The sequence below is a fragment of the Planococcus citri genome, chromosome 2, assembly GCF_950023065.1.
Source record: "Planococcus citri chromosome 2, ihPlaCitr1.1, whole genome shotgun sequence".
NCBI classification, from domain to species: Eukaryota; Metazoa; Arthropoda; class Insecta; order Hemiptera; family Pseudococcidae; genus Planococcus; species Planococcus citri.
This window is the reverse complement of record NC_088678.1, coordinates 17,299,759-17,318,040: the sequence shown is the minus strand read 5'-3', so window position 1 is coordinate 17,318,040 and position 18,282 is coordinate 17,299,759. Positions and strand designations below refer to the sequence as shown.

Genomic DNA, 18,282 nt, shown 5'->3' with positions numbered 1-18,282 from the left:
TAATCACGCATGAATCGATTTTTGGTGTTCGATTATTCGATTTTTGATCCAAAAATTCACTTCTGAAGCTAAAAATACTGATTGCTTATTCCGAGCATTTTTGGTCACATGAGATCGAAAGTCGCACATGAATCGATTTTCACAATTCTATTAATCGACTATTAATTGTGATCGACTTCTGGTCTGAAAGCGTATTTTTGATGTCAAGATCAATTTTTTAATTAAAAAAAATTATTGATCGAATGGAATCGATACTTAATCGCGCATGAATCGATTTTCGATCCGGAAATGCACTTTTGAAGCTAATTATCGATTGTTTATTCCGAGCATTTTCAGTCACAAGAGATCGAAAATTACAAAATGAGTCTATTTTTGGGGTTCGATTGATCGATTATTGATCTGAAAGTCTCTTCGTGTGACTGAATTCAATTTCTTCATTTCAAAGCTCAAACACGAGTACACGACTGATCGAAAATCGCAAATAGGTTACGTATCAGTTTGTGATTAATTGATTTTAAATCAGAAGGTCTTCAATGCCTAAATTTGGTGGATAAGCAATAGACTTGGGTTTTTAAAAAGCATTTTTGAGCACTCTCACTTCTGAAAATTTGGTTTAGGACTGAAAGTTACACATATACCTTTGTAGTCTCAAAATAATTACTCGAACGCTACGAACGAATTGCATCTTCATGATGCATTATAAAATCACAGTCGAGCCATTTTGCATGAATAATTTGAAAAAAAAAATGGTACAATTTTCGAAAGTAACTAATTCAATGTGCAAATTTAAACCTTGGGTAAGAATGAAGGAATAAAATGGTAGGAAAAAAAACACCATAATCAAAATTTCAACGATCACTTAACAATACAGTACTTTTTATAATAATTAAGTACATATTTAGTACTTACAAATAACTTACTTATGCCAGATCATTAGGTACCCTAAAAATCGCAATTACCTAAAAACAATTTTTTTCATTTGAAAAAAAAAAATCAAAAAAGTGACTTTTTTAGAAGAAAAGTAACCAATAAGTAGTAGTGACCTTTTGATGAAAAAAGTAACCAAAAGTGACTTATCGTGAAGTTTCAAGTCATCGATATGTTTTTTTGCATCAAACCTAAAAATGAAATCTCATTGAGAGGGATTTAAACGATTTTTTTCAAGTTTTTAAAAGTCGTATGTTACATGAAAATTGTAAAGGAATCAAAAGATCGTGCTGGAGGTTCAAGAATGATCAGAAATTTCAAAATTCCATATGGGGGAGTTGGCAGTAGTTTCGGGATTAATTTTCATCGTCTCTATTAATTGTAAATGAACAAGTCAAGTCAAGTCAGTAGATGTATTCTTTTTTCAAGCATAAATCGCCGGAAATGATCAATTTCAGATATTGTAAAATCGCCCATTTCAAATTGTGAAAGGTTATCTCGACTAGATCAGTTGCTCGATACTCGTGTTTTATTCACCAAAAAAACAAGTATTTCGGGGAAGGGAGAGGCTTAATAGGCATTTCATCAATATTTGCCTTGCTTTTTTTTTTTTTTTCTATTTTAATTCACTTCAGGAGCAAATTTGCGATATCAGAGGTAATTTTTCCAATGATATATTTACGTCTATAATTTCTTTCATCCCCTCATACGATCTCATATGTCATTAAGCCCGATTTATTCACCTTCTTTCAAATATTTTATAAATTATGACTCAATTGTGCAGCATTTGCAGCGATTTTATGTTTTGCAAACGTATTTCAATAATGAATGAAATGGTTGATTACCAAATTACAAAACAGACTAAGAATCCGAACGTTTATTCTAATTTTTAATGTATAAAATCGATTTTACTGAACTATTACGCACTTATAAAATATTTAAACCTATGTGTTGCTGGATTACAATTTCAACGTGAATTAAATAACTTAGATTAAAATTAAATCTAGTAAATGCGTGTAGCTAAGTTTGAAATCTAGTTACCTACTCGTGTGTAAGGAACACGATGCGGATACCTTTGAGCAAACAGTGATGAGGTGTAAAAAACGCATCGTATAATGGAATGAAAACCATCAAGCACCGTCGATCAAAAGTCATTTTGGCCTATTGAGATTTGTGATTTTCTAACTTATTATAATTTTTTGGAATGTTTGAAAATTCGATAATTTTTTATCGTGAATTGAATCAGAATGATTTCAAATACGATACATTATTTAATGCTATTTTCAAGCAGATGGTAGTGTTCCAAAAATACCATTGTTGGTGATTGTTGCTGATGGAACTGGACCAGATGAAGTAGTATTGGTAGCAGTGGTGTTGGATGCAGGTGCGCTGGTTGAAGGAGCTGAAGTGGAGGATGTTGCAGCTCCTGAAGAACTTGAGCTGGAACCACTGCCTGAGCCGGATCCACTTCCCCAAGTAGACCCCGATCCACTAGATCCTGACCAGCTTGAGCCGGGATAACTGCTTGAGCTAGATCCACTATTACTTCCTGAGCTGGATGATGATGAACCAGATGTCGACGATGTGTTTGTTGCAGGGACTGAGAAGGGCGGGAAAGGAATAACCGAACCATTCAACGGACCACCAATGGGGGGGAATAATCCAGGTAAACCTATTCCACTCCATCCAGACTGGCTTATATTTCCTTCACCGCTGGATCCGCTATAAGAAGTGTAATTGTAATCGCCGAACGTTAACCCTGATCCGGATCCAGTCAACGGTATAATAATAATTTCTTCTTCAACAGGGCCGCTGTTAGTGTAATAGTAATCGTAATAATCGGATCCATTTCCGGTTCCGTTTTCACCGTAATAATCATATCCAGAAGGGCCAGAATCTCCAAATAATGAACCGAAGAGTTCGCTTATAACGCAAGATATACCACAATCGTCATCAGTCTCAGTGCCCTTGCCACTGTTTGCAGAGGGGTTGCTGATGGAGTCGTTGTAAGTACCATCGCATAAAATCGGTGCGAATTGTTGCACACCGCACAAAAAAGAAACAACGATAACCGAAGAGAGGAACTTCATTTTGACGACGTTACTCTTCAACACCTTACTGAATTCAACTAAAACCACGGTCAACTTGAATACTGCTGCGACGCAGCAAAATCGTCTAAAAGTTTCACTAACAAAATGTCTTATCAGCGTTTTACTTTTTACACGGTTTTTTCTTCGATTGCGCTGCGAAAAACCATGTAAGGAAAGCAGTAAAATTCTCAAGTACGAGAATTTTATTTACGTCATCAAACCAATAGATAGATATCGTATTGGCTTTGACGTTTTTGTGAAACCTTGACGATAATTCATGCTTCGAAACTGTGATTAGGTAAGCGTTTATAGAAAATAAAGTTCAAGAACGTGACTCATGTAAATAGAATACCTATTGATCATCTCTCTAAAAAAAAAAAACATACCACCCATTCATTTTTTGCCCCACCCCCCGGACCCCAAAAATTATGATACTCTCTAAATTGGAAACAGTGAAATTTTACTGCTTAGCAGTCACGACATTTTGCCTTTTTAAAAGCAGTAGTTTTTTATTGCAAAATAGTAGAAAATCTACTGAATTGGTCAGTCAAATGATTTTTTACTGACCAATTTCAGTAGATTTTTCACTGTTTTGCAGTGAAAAACTACTGCTTTCAAAAACGCAAAATGTCGTAACTGCTAAGCAGTGAAATTTGACTGCTTCAAATTTAGAGAGTAGATATTACAATTTTCGAGATTCTATCTTGCATTTAATGACCATATTTTTGAATGTTTGTAAAAAAAATTTCATGCTGGCTCCACTTGTAGAAAAAAGTAAAAGTGGAATAGGTCATTCATTGATTTTTCTTCTTTTATTTTGTATGAATTTTTTTTATGCTATGAAGAAGGGAAGGAGAAACAAAAAATTTTCAATCTGAATTGTTTTCAAATTTTGCTCACGTCGCTGAAAAATGAAAAATTTGAAAAGTTGGCACTTTTCATTGAATCAGACGAAAATAACAATAGTTCAAAATTCAAGCTCAATTTTTTCATTTGAAAAGTTGTAACTTTTCATGCATAACTGGAATAGGTAAAATAGAATCAGACGACAATAATGACAATAGTTCAAAGTTCAAGATCAATTTTTTCATCATGCTACGATTGATCCCATGAGATCGAATATCGCCAATGAATCGATTTTAACAATTCGATTAATCGATTATCGATCATGATCAATTTTTTATCCGGAAGCATATAACATTTAAAACTAGAATCAATTTTTTCACTTTGGACACGATTGATCATGAAATATCGATAATCGCACACGAATCGATTTTTACGATTCGATTAATCGATTATCGATCATGATTAATTTTGAATCCGGAATCATATAAGATTTAAAACTAAAATCAATTTTTTCACTTTGAACACGATTGATCATGTAAAATCGATAATCGCACACGAATCGATTTTTACGATTCGATTAATCGATTATCGACCATGATAATTTTTTTTCTGAAAGCATAATACTCAAACTAAAATCATTTTTTTCACTTTGAACACGATTGGTCATGTAAGATCGATAATCGCATATGAATCGATTTTCACAATTCGATTAGTCGACCATCAATCATGATCAATTTTTTTCTGAAAGCATAAATATTCAAACTAAAATCAATTTTCTCACTTTGAACATGATTGATCATGTAAGATCGATAATCGCATATGAATCGATTTTTACAATTTGATTAATCGATTATCGATCGTGATCAATTTTCAATTCGAAAACATATTTCTAAACCTAAAGTCAATTTTTTCACTTTGATCATGATTGATTATGTGATATCAAAAATAACACATGAATCGATTTTTACAATTTTATTAAAATCAATTATTGATAATGATCAATTCGGAAGCATATTATTTCCGAGGTTGAAATAGATGTTTTCATTTAAAAAAATTATTGATCGTATCATCGTACGGAATCGATACTTAATCGCGCATGACTTGATTTTTGGAATTCGATTATTCGATTTCCGATCCGGAAATTCGAAATTCACACTTCTGAAGCCAAAAATATTGATTGCTCATTTCGAGCATTTTCTGCCACAGGAGATCAAGAATCGCAAATGGGTCAATTTATACAATTCGATTAATCGATTATTGATAATGATCAATTTTCGATGCGGAGGCATATTTTTGGGATTAAATCAATTTTCTAATTACGCCTACGATTGATTTCATAAGATCGAAAATCGCAATTGAATCGATTTATACGATTCGATCAATCGATTATTGATCACGATCAATCAAATTCTGAAACATGTATTTTGAAAACTAAAATCAATTTTTCATTTTGAACATGATTGATCGTGTGATCAGTATCAAAAATCGCACATGAATCGATTTTTACAATTCGATCAATCGATTATTAATCATAATCACTTCCTGACCCCGAAACCGCATTTGATGTTGAAATCGATTTTTACAATTCGATTAATCGATTATTAATCATGATCACTTCCTAGCCCCGAAAGCGCATTTGATGTTGAAATCAATATTTTTCAACAAAAAAATTATTGATCGTATGGAATCAATTTTAGGTGTTCGATTATCGATCCTTAAATTCGCATCTGGAACTAAAATATCAATTGCTTATTCCAAGCATTTTCAGTCACATGAGATCGAAAATTGCAAACGAGTCTATTTTTGGCGTTCGATTGATCGATTATCGATCTGCAAGGTCTCTTCATGAGGCTGAATTCAATTTTTCCATTTCAAAGTTCAAGTCATGACTTATCAAAAGAGATCGAAAATGGAAAGATATAAAAATGTCAAAATAAATTACCTTCACAACTTGTATGTAAATTATACATCTCTATAGGCTCAAAATAATTACTCGATTACTACCAATAAATTTCATCCTCATGATGCATTATAAAATCACAGTCGAGTCGTTTCGTATATAAATAATTGAAAAAAATGGTACAATTTTTTGAAAGAACCTAATTTAATGTGCAAATTTAAACATAATAGGTAAGAATGATTGAAGAAATAAAATGGTAGAAAAAAGAAACCTGAATCAACATTGCAACGATCACTTAACAATACAGTACCTTATAATAATTAAGTACATACTTACGTACTTAAAAATCACTTATTTACATTTTAGTAACATGGAAATTAAAAATGTATCACGAATTATGACCAGTTTCAAGTAAGAATGAGGGGTCGGTTAATTCATTGACGTATATCGAAGTGACTTATTTTTTTCAGAGCACAAAATCCATCTCTCACACGTCTGTGTGCCTGAACATATTTATCTAAAGTGATTGATCTCGTACAACTCGAGTGATCAACTAATTTTCGAAGCTATCCTGTTCTTATCTTTTTCCATTCTTTTTTTCATATTCTCGGCTAATCTTTTCTCTCGCTCAATTCTCCTTTTTTCTTTCAACAGTTCGTCGGTGTTTTCGTTTTCGATATCCCAAGCCCCGGTGTTTTCCATTTCTTCCCAAGATGCCAATTCGTTACCCTGAAAATCGCAATCATCATTTTAATTAATATCGTCAATATAATATTTATTATCAACTCGGTGCCTCGAAAATAATAATCGTAGTGTGTAGGTCCTTGCCTTTTGCAAAGCAGAAGGTCCAGCGTTGAACGATAACCTAGAATTAATTTGTTGATTTTCTTGTTCGTCATCGCGTCCAATCATGAGTTTCTTTTGTTTCATTATTTTAGGTTCCATATCCTAAAGAAATGAGTAAAAAAACGTAAAAAAAATGAAACGTTCGTATTGGAAGATTAAAGATCATCACGTATTGATGATGATTGATGACTTATGTACTTGGAAAAAATCAGCAGGAGATTCTTCAGTAGGTGAGTTTTGCATTTGGGATAATTTCTGCTGACGATATTGAGCTATATAATCTTGAACACTTTTAGGACTCGAAATGCTATTATTGACTGGATACGACTCTTGAATCCATTGCCCATTATCTGGGTTTATCTGTGTATGAAACACAATTTGTAGACTTCAAAAGTACACTATTTTTTTTTACATAATACTGTGCAAAAGCTCGGAGATCGTCGGGTATGATCGAAAATACTTTGTTCGACTTGAATGCTCTATTTATCTATCACTATCAGTGTGATGCATGAGGATGTTTGATAATTGATGAATGATTTTTTTCTTCTAATCGTAGGCATTTTTCTACTCCTCAATAGTGAATACCACAACAAATGAGGAGATATGATCAAAATGAATTAATTTTTGGCTGGTAATTTGATTTCAAATGATGAAATGAAGCAAAAATTGAGGCAACAATAACATAAACACATGTACAGTAGCGTGCAAATTAGTTTGGGACAGCAGCAAAATCACAACATTACACCATTTTTCAACAGCTCGCTACAACAATACCGCTAACAATTTTGAAAAAAAAATTACAGGGGGTGAAAGCCCTAAGTATCCTTTACGAAAATTTTGATGTGTAAGAACCAAAAAAAATAAGTTTCTATAAGCTCATAAAAGCTCACTGAAATAAAAATCAGAAAATTTTCAGTCTTTTAGTTTTCCGCATTTACCGGACGAACCGTACGTCCTAGCAAAAATCTGATGACATTATGCTGAAAGAGAATTAAATTCTCTACAATTTCGTTTCTGTGAAATCTTCGTAGGACGCTCGGTTTCAAAACTGTACACCTTTAAAGTTTGAGTAAAAAACGTTGCTGCAACTTTTTTTTAGTAAAAAAACCAACTTTTTTAAACTAAAACTTCAAAGACGTGCAGTTTTGAAGCAGAGCGTCCTACAAGAATTTCATGTTAACGAAATTGTAGAGAATTTAATTCTCTTTCAGCATAATCCCATCAGATTTTTGCTAGGACGTATGGTTCGTTCGGTAAATGCGAAAAACTACAGTAGCGTGCAAACGTTGGTTTTTCTAGTAAAAAAAAGTTGCAGCAACGGTTTTTTACTCAAACTTTGAAGGCGTGCAGTTTGAAAACCGAGCGTCCTACGAAAATTTCACAGAAACGAAATTGTAGAGAATTTAATTCTCTTTCAGCATAATGTCATCAGATTTTTGCTAGGACGTACGGTTCGTCCGGTAAATGCGGAAAACTAAAAGACTGAAAATTTTCTGATTTTTATTTCAGTGAGCTTTTATGAGCTTATAGAAACTTATTTTTTTTGGTTCTAACACATCAAAATTTTCGTAAAGGATAGGGCTTTCACCCCCTGTAATTTTTTTTCAAAATTGTTAGCGGTATTGTTGTAGCGAGCTGTTGAAAAATGGTGTAATGTTGTGATTTTGCTGCTGTCCCAAACTAATTTGCACGCTACTGTATATTCACTTGACCAGAAGTTCAACTCATTGAGAGAGAATTTCACCCACATCTCAGAACCAAATTCGATGTTACCTGCATCCGTTTTCCACAAAAAGAATAATATATCCAGTGATATAAATGAGTTTAAAGTAGGATGGTCATTAAACATATGGCACAAAAATTTCGATTTCTTCTGATCCCAACCCTCAAAGTTGTGACCTCTGGTGAGAAAATGATTCCCTATTATTTTTTTATTTTTCCCATTTTTGATAAACTCGGGCTGCGGTGGGGCTCTCAATTTTCAAAAATTTTAGAAAATTCAACTTCAAAGCAAAATGTTCAAAATTCAAAAATTTCACATTCTAACACTTTTAAAAAGTCTCTTCTGAGTAAAATGAACTCTCATGGGGATATTAACCCCCTCCCTAGAAAACCAAGTCCATCTCCTAGAATAGCTGAAATTCGTATTTTACATCAAATTTCAGCTATTTCAGGGGGTCAGATTGGTTTTCAATGGAGGGGGCTAAAATCGTCATGAGAGTGAAATAAATACTTTTTAGAGATGAGAGAACTTCAAATGTTCAAATTTTCAAATTTTATAGTGAATTAGTACCTATTTAATAAAATTTTTGAAAATTGAGAGGCCCACTGCAAACCCGAGTTTTTTGAAAATGGAAAAAATTAAAAATATGGAATATTTTTCTCACCAGAGGTCACAACTTTCCTAGTGTAAAGTGTTCCCTGAAGAAAAGTTTTAAATAATGAAATATGTACCTATACGTTTGTTGCTTCCAATAAAATTCCATTGATAGGAACTGGTGGCCAGAACCTATGGGATTTTTTTTTCAATTCTCAAGACTCTAACTAGACGTTAGAAAATAGTTTGGGAAACTTTGACATGGCAATTATGTACCTAAAACCGAAATTCATTAACGATTCTCAAATAATCAAAAATACTCGTAACTTATGTCATTTTTCCGAATTTCTAAAAAAAATGACACGAGTAATGTGAAATAAACAAATGTGGCTTATTCACTCTTAAGAGGCCACTTTAGTATCCAATTGGAAAAATTAAGAGCCAATTTAAAAATAATATTGATGAGCTTGATCATTTGTAAGTGAATGTAGGTACCTGATTCATGCCTTCAACTGTCTGAAAAGTCCTGTTTTTTTTTTCAATAATTGTCAAATGAAAGTAGAAAATTGCCCAAAAAAAACTTACGGTTCTCACCAAAAATGTCAAAATGCTCCAATAAAGTATTTTAAAAATCGTCTTGACAAAATTGTTTTTTTTTTTTTGTCAAAGTTGATAGAAAATAAACTTGAATAAAGTTTTAGAATTAGTCAAAAGTCATAAATGTTTCTAGTGATGAAAATGAGTGTGAAGTCTTCCCCGAAGAAAAGTATTATACCTTTATTTAATATCTACATTTGTTGCTAATCGTCAGTAAGTCATTTTTTTTTTTTGACAAAATTTTGTAACAAGAATTTTTAATGTTTACCAAAATTGTCAGGATGTCCAAAATTTTTCCAAAATCGTGAAAAATCTCATTTTTCGACAGACCTTGGTTTTTTTTTGGCGAAGGAATTTATTACGAAAAGACGACAAATTTTCGTAACTTTTTGAGATAGCGAGGAAACAATTTTCATCAAAAAGTGAGACTTGAAATTTTAGCAGAAATCCGGACTTTTTGGAAATTATTTGCACTAAAAGTATACAAGTATTTTTTCGCAATCTTTGTCCAGAAAATGAGACTTTTTTAAAAATTCAAATAGTTTGGCTCAATTTCAACAAACCAATAACTTTTTCACAGTACTTAAAAATCAAAATTTAATAACTTGGTCCATTTTAATGCCAGTGATATTATCGAAGTTTGGTTTGATTTTTGCGTCGTTTAAAACACATACTTACAAAAATCTGAATACAAAGTTTTGTGCATTCCTAATTGAAACAAAAGAAAATCTTCCAAATAACTTGAAAGTATGCAGCTTTCAACGAGTAAGTAACCTTTGTTAAAAAATTTTTCTCAAAGACATCAGTCCTCTTATAAAAACCATGAGTAAAAATCAGGTAAAAATGCATAAATAATAATTGAGTGAGGAACGTACTTAATTTCAAATGAAACTTCGAACACAGTAAGAATCCAAAAATAAATTATTTGTAAAATCGTCATCATATAACTTGGCACGAAATCATACGAAATGTAACTAGTTATACCAATCGATAATAAATTCAAATATCTTTAAATTATGTTCTCATAAAATTGTACCCAAACTCTTTTGTTTTGCTAAAAAAATGAAAAAACCATAAAATAATATCATTCTGTTGTCGTTTTATCAAGCGAGATTTTCTTACAAACGACGTCACATGGCAGGTTGGGGCAAGAGGGACGATGACTCTTCGTTTATTCACGTACAACGAGTTTTGATGTAACCTCTTTAAGGGTATTCTTTACACTATTATCAGTAAGTGCGGTTTCTGGTTGCATACCAGTTTTTCCTTAACATGTATGCTTACGTTTGATGATTCAACTCGCGAACGACCAAAAATCACGAACTGCAGAGGTGCATTTCTTTTTTCTATTCATTCACAGTTAGACAATGGTGCATACTACACAACCCACTTTTAACAATACCAACCCTCTTCACCCCACACTTGCACAGTTTTTTAAATGGTCTCAGCTTCGTGTTGTGCAGTATAGTATAGGTTAGTGTGATACATTCAAGAATGACTTTTACAGGTACTGTACACCCTACCCCTACCCTGCTGTGTATTTTTATACCTATATTTATTTCTCTCAAACTGTCTTTTTTTTCTGGCAAGTCGCATGCGGCTGTGGTTGCACTCACAGGGTTATTTTAACCTACAGTAAGTAAGAATACAGTAAGCTGAATTAGAAAGAAGAGAGGACATACTCATGTGAAATATTGCATTTTCGAGAGTGATTCTGATGGGATTTTTCGGACTGGTCTTGAAAAAAATGATTAAAAATTCCCCTTCGTAAGAATTTTCTGCAGAACCAATTTTCTGATTGAAATTTTTTCCCCATTTTCCACCATTTTTGAGGGTGAGAATGAACTTTCTCGGTCAATTGAACACCCTTCAAAGAAAATTATTCCTGTGCTGCACGTTTTTTTTTCTTCAAGTAAGGAGCTTAGCACTCACTCTCAGAGAATTATGCTCAAAGTTTAAATGTACAACTTTCATCTATTCTTTTTTTCGTAGGATGCTTGGTTGATCTAGAAAAAAATATTTCTGTCAAAAAAGGTGAAAAAATAAGAAAAATTTTCAACCAAAAATTGATTTACAGAAAATTGTTACATGATGGAAAAAATTAGCTCCATTTTTTTTTTAAATCAGAAAACAGCATTTCAAAAGCTACGAGTACAAAGGTCCATCTCTGATATTTATAGTAGATAGGTAAATGATCGTTCAGTTGACAAGTCAAAATTGAGCATTCTATATTTTTCCAAAAGTATTTGAAAAGTGAAAAGCGAAACCTCTCATAGAAAAATCAACCATAGTACATGAATATCAATAGGTACTAAGAGATTTAATGCTATTTGATCAAAATGTTTTTCAATTTCTGGGTCAATATTCTTTTTTATAAAAAATGGGGCTAATGATGTTATGAGCATAATGTTCACTGCGCAAATGCGCGCATTTGCTCCAAATATTTTTGAGCAAATACGCGAAATATGCGCAAGGAAAGAAGCATGTGACATATTAAATTCAAAATACTCGCCAGAGGTCACTATTACCGAATAAACCAATAAGAACACTATCAACTTGAACCTTTTTTTTTCATTCCATAACAATTTCTTGGTCAAGAAGAATGAATTTCGATTTTATTTGATTCTCACAGATTAAAATATTTGAAAAAGATGTTCTTCAGAAAATTCTTCTTTCTCCCTTTTTTTTATGATGTCCTGTTTGTTTGACACTTTGTACTCGCTTTTTTTTATTTTTAAATCGATGGAATAAAAACTTTGAGACTCCCTCTTCTGAAAAATATTGCGGTATTTTTGGGAAAATGATTTTTTTTTCATATTTTAAATCAAAAATGTTTCCCATTTATCCTTCCCTTATTTTTAAAATTTGAGTTTCTAAACATTGTCTCTCAAGTGGACTGGTGATTCTGAAAAATATTAAGTAAGGTATTATTGGGGAAATGACTTGTTTTTCCATATTTTAAATCAATAATTTTTAAATTTCTTCATGATTCTTCCCTTATTTTGGAAGTTTTAATTTCGAAAAATTTTCTCTTGAGTGATGATGATTTTGGGGGAAAAGATCTAAACATTTAAATATTTGAATTGAAAAAAAAATCGAAATTGTGGCAAAATTTTGTAAATGAAAGTTAAGTATGGATCCTTAATTTGGTCACGAAAATTGTTTATGAAAATGTGACGCAGAACACAGCCAGCGATGCACACCATTTGAAATGGTACCATGTTACAAAGTCAATTTAAAAAAATTTTAAATTTGCGAAAAAATTCGATTTTTTGATTTAAAACATGAAAAAAAGTTTTGATAGGTGAAGTTGACCCATTTGACACCTATTTTTACGTATCTGTTTTTCATGAAATCCGTCAGAAAGAGGTCAAAATAAGACAACTGAATAAATTTAAACTTTTTTTAGGTATGTTTGAAATTGAAAATTGAATATTTTCGAATTTTGATTTTTTGTGAGGAGTTCATTTCATCGAGTGAAAGGGGTTTTTCAACTTTTTCAGCAGATACGTAAAAATAGGGGTCAAATGGGTCAACTTCACCTATCAAAACTTTTTTTCATGTTTTAAAACAAAAAATCATATTTTCTCGCAAACTTTCAATTTTTTTTAAATCGACTTCACGACATAATGCCATTAGAATTTTTTGATATGTTGTTCAGCATGAAAAGTTGTCCATAGGCCTATCATATTTTTTTCAGAATTTTTGAGAGTCGGAACGATATGAAAAGTACGTTTTGAAATTTTTCAAGCTAATTTTTCGTACGAAAAAAAGTGGCAACGCTGATTTTCATGATATCACCAAAAAGCCTTTCAAAACCACTAACTATTGGAAAAAGTTCCCTTTTGGTAGGTATCGCAGTTCTCAAGTAATCCACTGCTGAAATGGATGATATTTCAAGTTCACTGAAAACGTTGACAGCAGCCCCTGCCTGCCTTTAAAAATGGGCTAGACGGCTGCGATTTGCGCCATTGGTCATCCCTTCGGAAGGGCTTTCCATAGGAAAAATGTCAAAAAAATCGCCGAACCCCCCTACCACTTCTTGGTCCAATTGACGTGGAATGACCCACCAGCTTTGTGGTCTATTGCAAATGAATGTTCTTTTTAGACATGCCAATTTTCCTCAAAGAGAAGGAATTTGTCAAAATATGCACCTAGATTTTATAATTTTTTTTTCCACCACTACCTCTACCTCAAACCAAAACATCGAAAGATGTGCCTTACTTTCTGAAACTGGGGAAATATTTTGGAATTCAGTTGTGTCAGTTTTTTTGCCAATTTCATAAACTCGAAAAAAATGTTAGAAGTTTTAGGCAATATTTCATTTAATTATAGGACATTCAGAAACTAGTACTCAAATAATAATAATTTCAACTTACTGATGAAAAAAAATTGTTTTACCAAGAAGTAGAGTAATTATTAGTCAATTACATATCAGAAAAATTTCCTGGCTAAAATTGGAGTATTTGAAAAGAAAATCAAACAAGCCCATTGGTTGAAGTGAGAACTTGAGTTTTTAAAAATTGATAATTCAAGAAGTAAAAAAAAATTATTTTTGACGGTCAGAAAAGTCTATTTTTCAACATTTGATATTTAAAAGAAATTTGAACAAAAATGTTCAGAAAACACCAACTTGGAAAAAACAAACTTCATAGGTAAACCTACCTATGTATAGTTAGGTACCGATTCATAAAAAAGAATATCTTTCTATAGGTATTATTTTTAATTGATTACCTCGAATTTTTATGATTTTCACTTTTTCAAAAAATTTCCAGAAATTTTATTTTGGAAAGAGAATCGAGAATCCTCAAAATCGCCCTCGTTTCGCTCGGGAAAAAACTTCTGAAATTGCATATTCAAGAAGTAAAACAAAATTTTGACAATAGGAAACAGAAATAAAACATTGTCAACTTTTTGCAACGTAGACTGTTGAGGGAATGTTTTTAAAATTTTTCTCCATTTTTTATTTTTTGAAAAAGAAAAATGGGTATCCATAATTCCTTATTTTTCTCCAAATTTTACCATCCATCATGTTTTCCGCTGTTAGGCGACCAGTAATCTCAGAAGTAAAACCGGTTTAATACGGTAAATCTGCGAAGAACGAAACTACCCTTCCTCAAAACGTCAAACACCCACACACACCCTCTACATTTTTTAGGCTGAACTGTAGCATGGAATGTTACATGTCCCGCCACCCGCTTCCGTCTATCAGAGTACTGAACTTTCACACCTGATTACTCCGTAAGTTTCAACTTTTTGAAATTTTTTTTTTCACAGTATGGTTCAAAAAAATGAGATCTAGCCGAGTACGTCGCCACATTTTTGATATAACCCTTCAGTTGCCTGCTTGGCTGTTCGCAACTTACCATACTTTCGAAGCTTTTTTGAGAAAAATAAATTGATAATTGCAAAAAATCGCCACGTAATCGGCTAGACAAAGGCATTAACATCATTTTAAAACAAATCCCAATAAAATCGGTTGAAAATTCACGGAGTAATCAGGTGCATAAGTTGGGCATTTTTCTCGAACTGAACTACTGATAACTCGTCGTAAAGAATACCCTTAAGTGTATAAATGTTGTCATTTAGTTACTAAACTAAATAAATAATGATTACGTTGTTCGAGTATTCAGAGTACAGTCCATAATACCAACTGTTGGATGAATCAATTATCATCATTTCAAGATATGTAGTTTTTCAATTTTTCAATCAATTAAGTCTACAACATACACAATCCAGAACCAAAACTTATGTTGGTGAATTTCGAAAGGGGAAAGTTTATGATTGATATCCTGATTTCTAAGAGTACCTCAATTCAATCAAATCAATACATTCATCAATAAAAATGGTAATCTCCATTAAAAGAGAAAATATTAACGAGTCACGTAGTAATTATTAATACGATTCGTAGTTCAAATGAACCAGCGTTAGTTTTGGTCTTTAGATGTGAAAAAATACTTGAAATTGAATTATTATTGAATTTAAAAAATCAGTGTCGTCCAAGATTATCATTATTATCAACTATTCACTAGCAAAACAACTACGATAAACACAAGTAGAACGAAGCACTTCCAACCATAACCGAAGATGTCCAAGTTTTTGCACCGAGAAAAAAATTACGAGTTTTTGCATCGAAAAAACAAAAAATTAATGTACTTCAAAAGTTCAAGTTTATGAACTAAATGTATAATGTACTCGTATTTAGCAACAGATACCTTATGTACGAGTATGCTACAGATAATATGCTAGGCTATTGATTTACATACCGTTACACTGTCGTTAGGAACCACTCCTACCGATGATAAAGGTACGAAATCAGTTGATAGTTTTCTTCTCTGTTTTAAAGTACAGCAAAGGTATTTGAAAGCATCCGTTAACGCTATTAAGAAAAACTTTATCTTATTTAAAACCGATCTACACCAAGCCATAATGATGAGGTGGAATTTCACTCGATCCTTTTAGGATTTTTCGCAGATACGGTCATCACTCGTTGTAAAACCGAATAATGTAACTTTAAACTATCTGTTCGGTGAACTATTTACATCGATATTCATAAAGGAATTATTTTAAAATTAATTAATTGAGAACAATATCTTCGATAGTGCCGGATTCACGTAAATTTCGGTTTTTGTTGGTAAACACCAGTGCAAAAGATAAAAGCTTGATATGGAACCACCGTGGAAGCGTTCGTAGCCTTGCATGGTAGACGAACGGCTCTGGAGTTAGTTAGTAAAATTGAATGTAGATGTGCTGTGAGCGCGTTTGGGTTTGCTCAACACAGTCAACACAGCTTTATAAGTTTCAGCTTCAGCTTTCGACTACAAGTTTCAAGTTTAAATTATTTTTTTTAATTTTTCACAAAGGGTCTTAGATTTTTTTTTCAATCAGATCATGTGTAGAAGTCATCAAACGATGACAAACGACGCAAACTGTACATTTTTGGGATTTATTCAATTTTTTTTTTGCGAAGCTATGGGATTTCAAAAATTCCCAAAATGGCCGAAAATGGAAAATTTCAGTTGCAAATATATCTCCTGTTGTACGTGGTGTAATATTTTCAATTTTTTTTTTCAAATTGTAGTACTTCCTACCGAAGTTGAAGAGGATTGTAATCATGAGCTCAATAAAAAAAAAATGAAAAAATACCAAAAAAATCCAAATCGAGGTCGGAGCAATTCACTTACAATTCTCACAGTATTTTCAAGTTAAACACGTTTCCACAATGCTTGGTGCGAAAAAAAAATCCTTCAAAAATGAAAATCTCGCAAGTCAAACTTACCAAAAATGAACAAATTACCCAAAAATTGTTCAGAAGTTTAACTCAAAATCAGTAATTGCAGAAAATACCAATTTCGATTTCGATTTCAATTTAAATTTTCAAAAATTTTAACAAAATCTTTTTCAAATCCAAAAAGTACCATTAGCCCAGTCAAATAGCAGAAAAAAATAGGTGAACACAAACATTATTGCAATCAAAGGTTTTTTTTTTAGTGAATATTGTCTAGGGTGGTATGCTGAACAGCATACTAAAAGTCCCCGTCCCCACCCCACGAGCTACCCCCTCCCCCCACAGTGGATCAAAGCCCCCCCCAAAATCAGTTTTTCGTCAAGAACTCCTGAAATATTGAATTTTGAGTAAAATGAGCTCAGTGATCATTTCATCTCCTCTCCAATACCTATCAAATGAGCTATCGACCAACTCCCTAGCCTCAAGGGGGTGGCGCTACAACCCCTCAAAGTGACGTGATTTCAATAATTTTACATTGTATGACTTGGTACTTGTAACCTGTTCTAATTGATAAAATGAAGTCAAACTTGGGAATGGGATTATTTTGCGAGCTAGAGTTGACCTCTGGAGTGGGGAGGATCAAAGTTGAAAATTACAGAAAGGTCATTTTTTTGGAGGGGCATAACATGACCCCAAATGGATGAAAAGGTCCAAAAAATCAAACCATCAGACAGTATTCTCATTGTGATCAAAATATCCAAATTTCAGTTTCCTAGGTCATCCCCACTCCTTTTAAGATGGAAACCCCCGAAAATAGGGCCAAAATAAGGGAATTTTCACATTAATTCCACTTTAAATGGGGTGGGGATGACCTAGGAAGTTGAAATTTGGATATGTTGATCACAGATAAGGTACTGTGCGATGGTATGATTTTGGACCCTTTTCATCCATTTGGGGTCATGTTATGCCCCTCCAAAAAAATGACCTTTCTGTAATTTTCAACTTTGACCCTCCCAACTCCAGAGGTCGACTCTAGCTTGCAAAATAATCCCATTCCCCAAGTTTGACTTCATTTTATCAATTAGAACAGGTTACAAGTACCAAGTCATACAATGTAAAATTATTAAAATCACGTCACTTTGAGGGGTTGTAGCGCCACCCCCCTTGAGGCTACGGAGTTGGTCGATAGCTCATTTGATAGGTATTGGAGAGGAGATGAAATGATCACTGAGCTCATTTTACTCAAAATTCAATTTTTCAGGAGTTCTTGACGAAATACTGATTTTGGGGGGGCCTTGATCCACTGTGGGGGGGGGGGGTCGAATGCAAAAAGCTGTAGCTTTTATTATTTCGCATGGAAAAATTTAATTTATTTTTACTGATAAGAAACATTTTCAAAACACAAAAAACACCAAAATGCACTCGTGTTGCCAGGAAATTTTTGATGATTATTGATTTTCCATGTAATTAATGATAAATAAATCCACCAAGAGCGCTAACTGGTTTGATTCTTGAAAAACAGCTGATTACA

At 32.8% G+C, this 18,282-nt stretch overlaps 2 protein-coding genes across 2 annotated transcripts; both read right to left on the bottom strand.

Annotated features, from left to right (window-relative positions):
- Positions 1-1,789: 1,789 nt before the first annotated feature.
- Positions 1,790-16,179, bottom strand: LOC135834822 (uncharacterized). The gene is made up of 4 exons (XM_065348791.1): positions 15,790-16,179; positions 6,808-6,969; positions 6,592-6,711; positions 1,790-6,492 (listed from the first exon to the last, which is right to left on the bottom strand). The coding sequence occupies exons 1-4, from the start codon at positions 15,949-15,951 to the stop codon at positions 6,313-6,315; spliced, it is 624 nt and encodes a 207-aa protein (XP_065204863.1). The 5' UTR covers positions 15,952-16,179; the 3' UTR covers positions 1,790-6,312.
- On the bottom strand, positions 2,211-3,017 carry LOC135834005 (probable GH family 25 lysozyme 3). Its single transcript, XM_065347844.1, has one exon. It carries the CDS (start codon positions 3,015-3,017, stop codon positions 2,211-2,213), a length of 807 nt encoding a protein of 268 aa, XP_065203916.1.
- Positions 16,180-18,282: the final 2,103 nt, after the last annotated feature.

Coding starts and splice junctions, on each gene's coding strand:
- LOC135834005 (XM_065347844.1), bottom strand. CDS start 3,017: ATGAAGTTCCTCTCTTCGGTTATCGTTGTTTCTTTTTTGTGCGGTGTG.
- LOC135834822 (XM_065348791.1), bottom strand. CDS start 15,951: ATGGCTTGGTGTAGATCGGTTTTAAATAAGATAAAGTTTTTCTTAATA. Junction 6,712..6,807: donor CTCCTGCTGATTTTTTCCAA/GTACATAAGTCA, acceptor TCATTTCTTTAG/GATATGGAACCTAAAATAAT. Junction 6,493..6,591: donor GACCTTCTGCTTTGCAAAAG/GCAAGGACCTAC, acceptor TGCGATTTTCAG/GGTAACGAATTGGCATCTTG.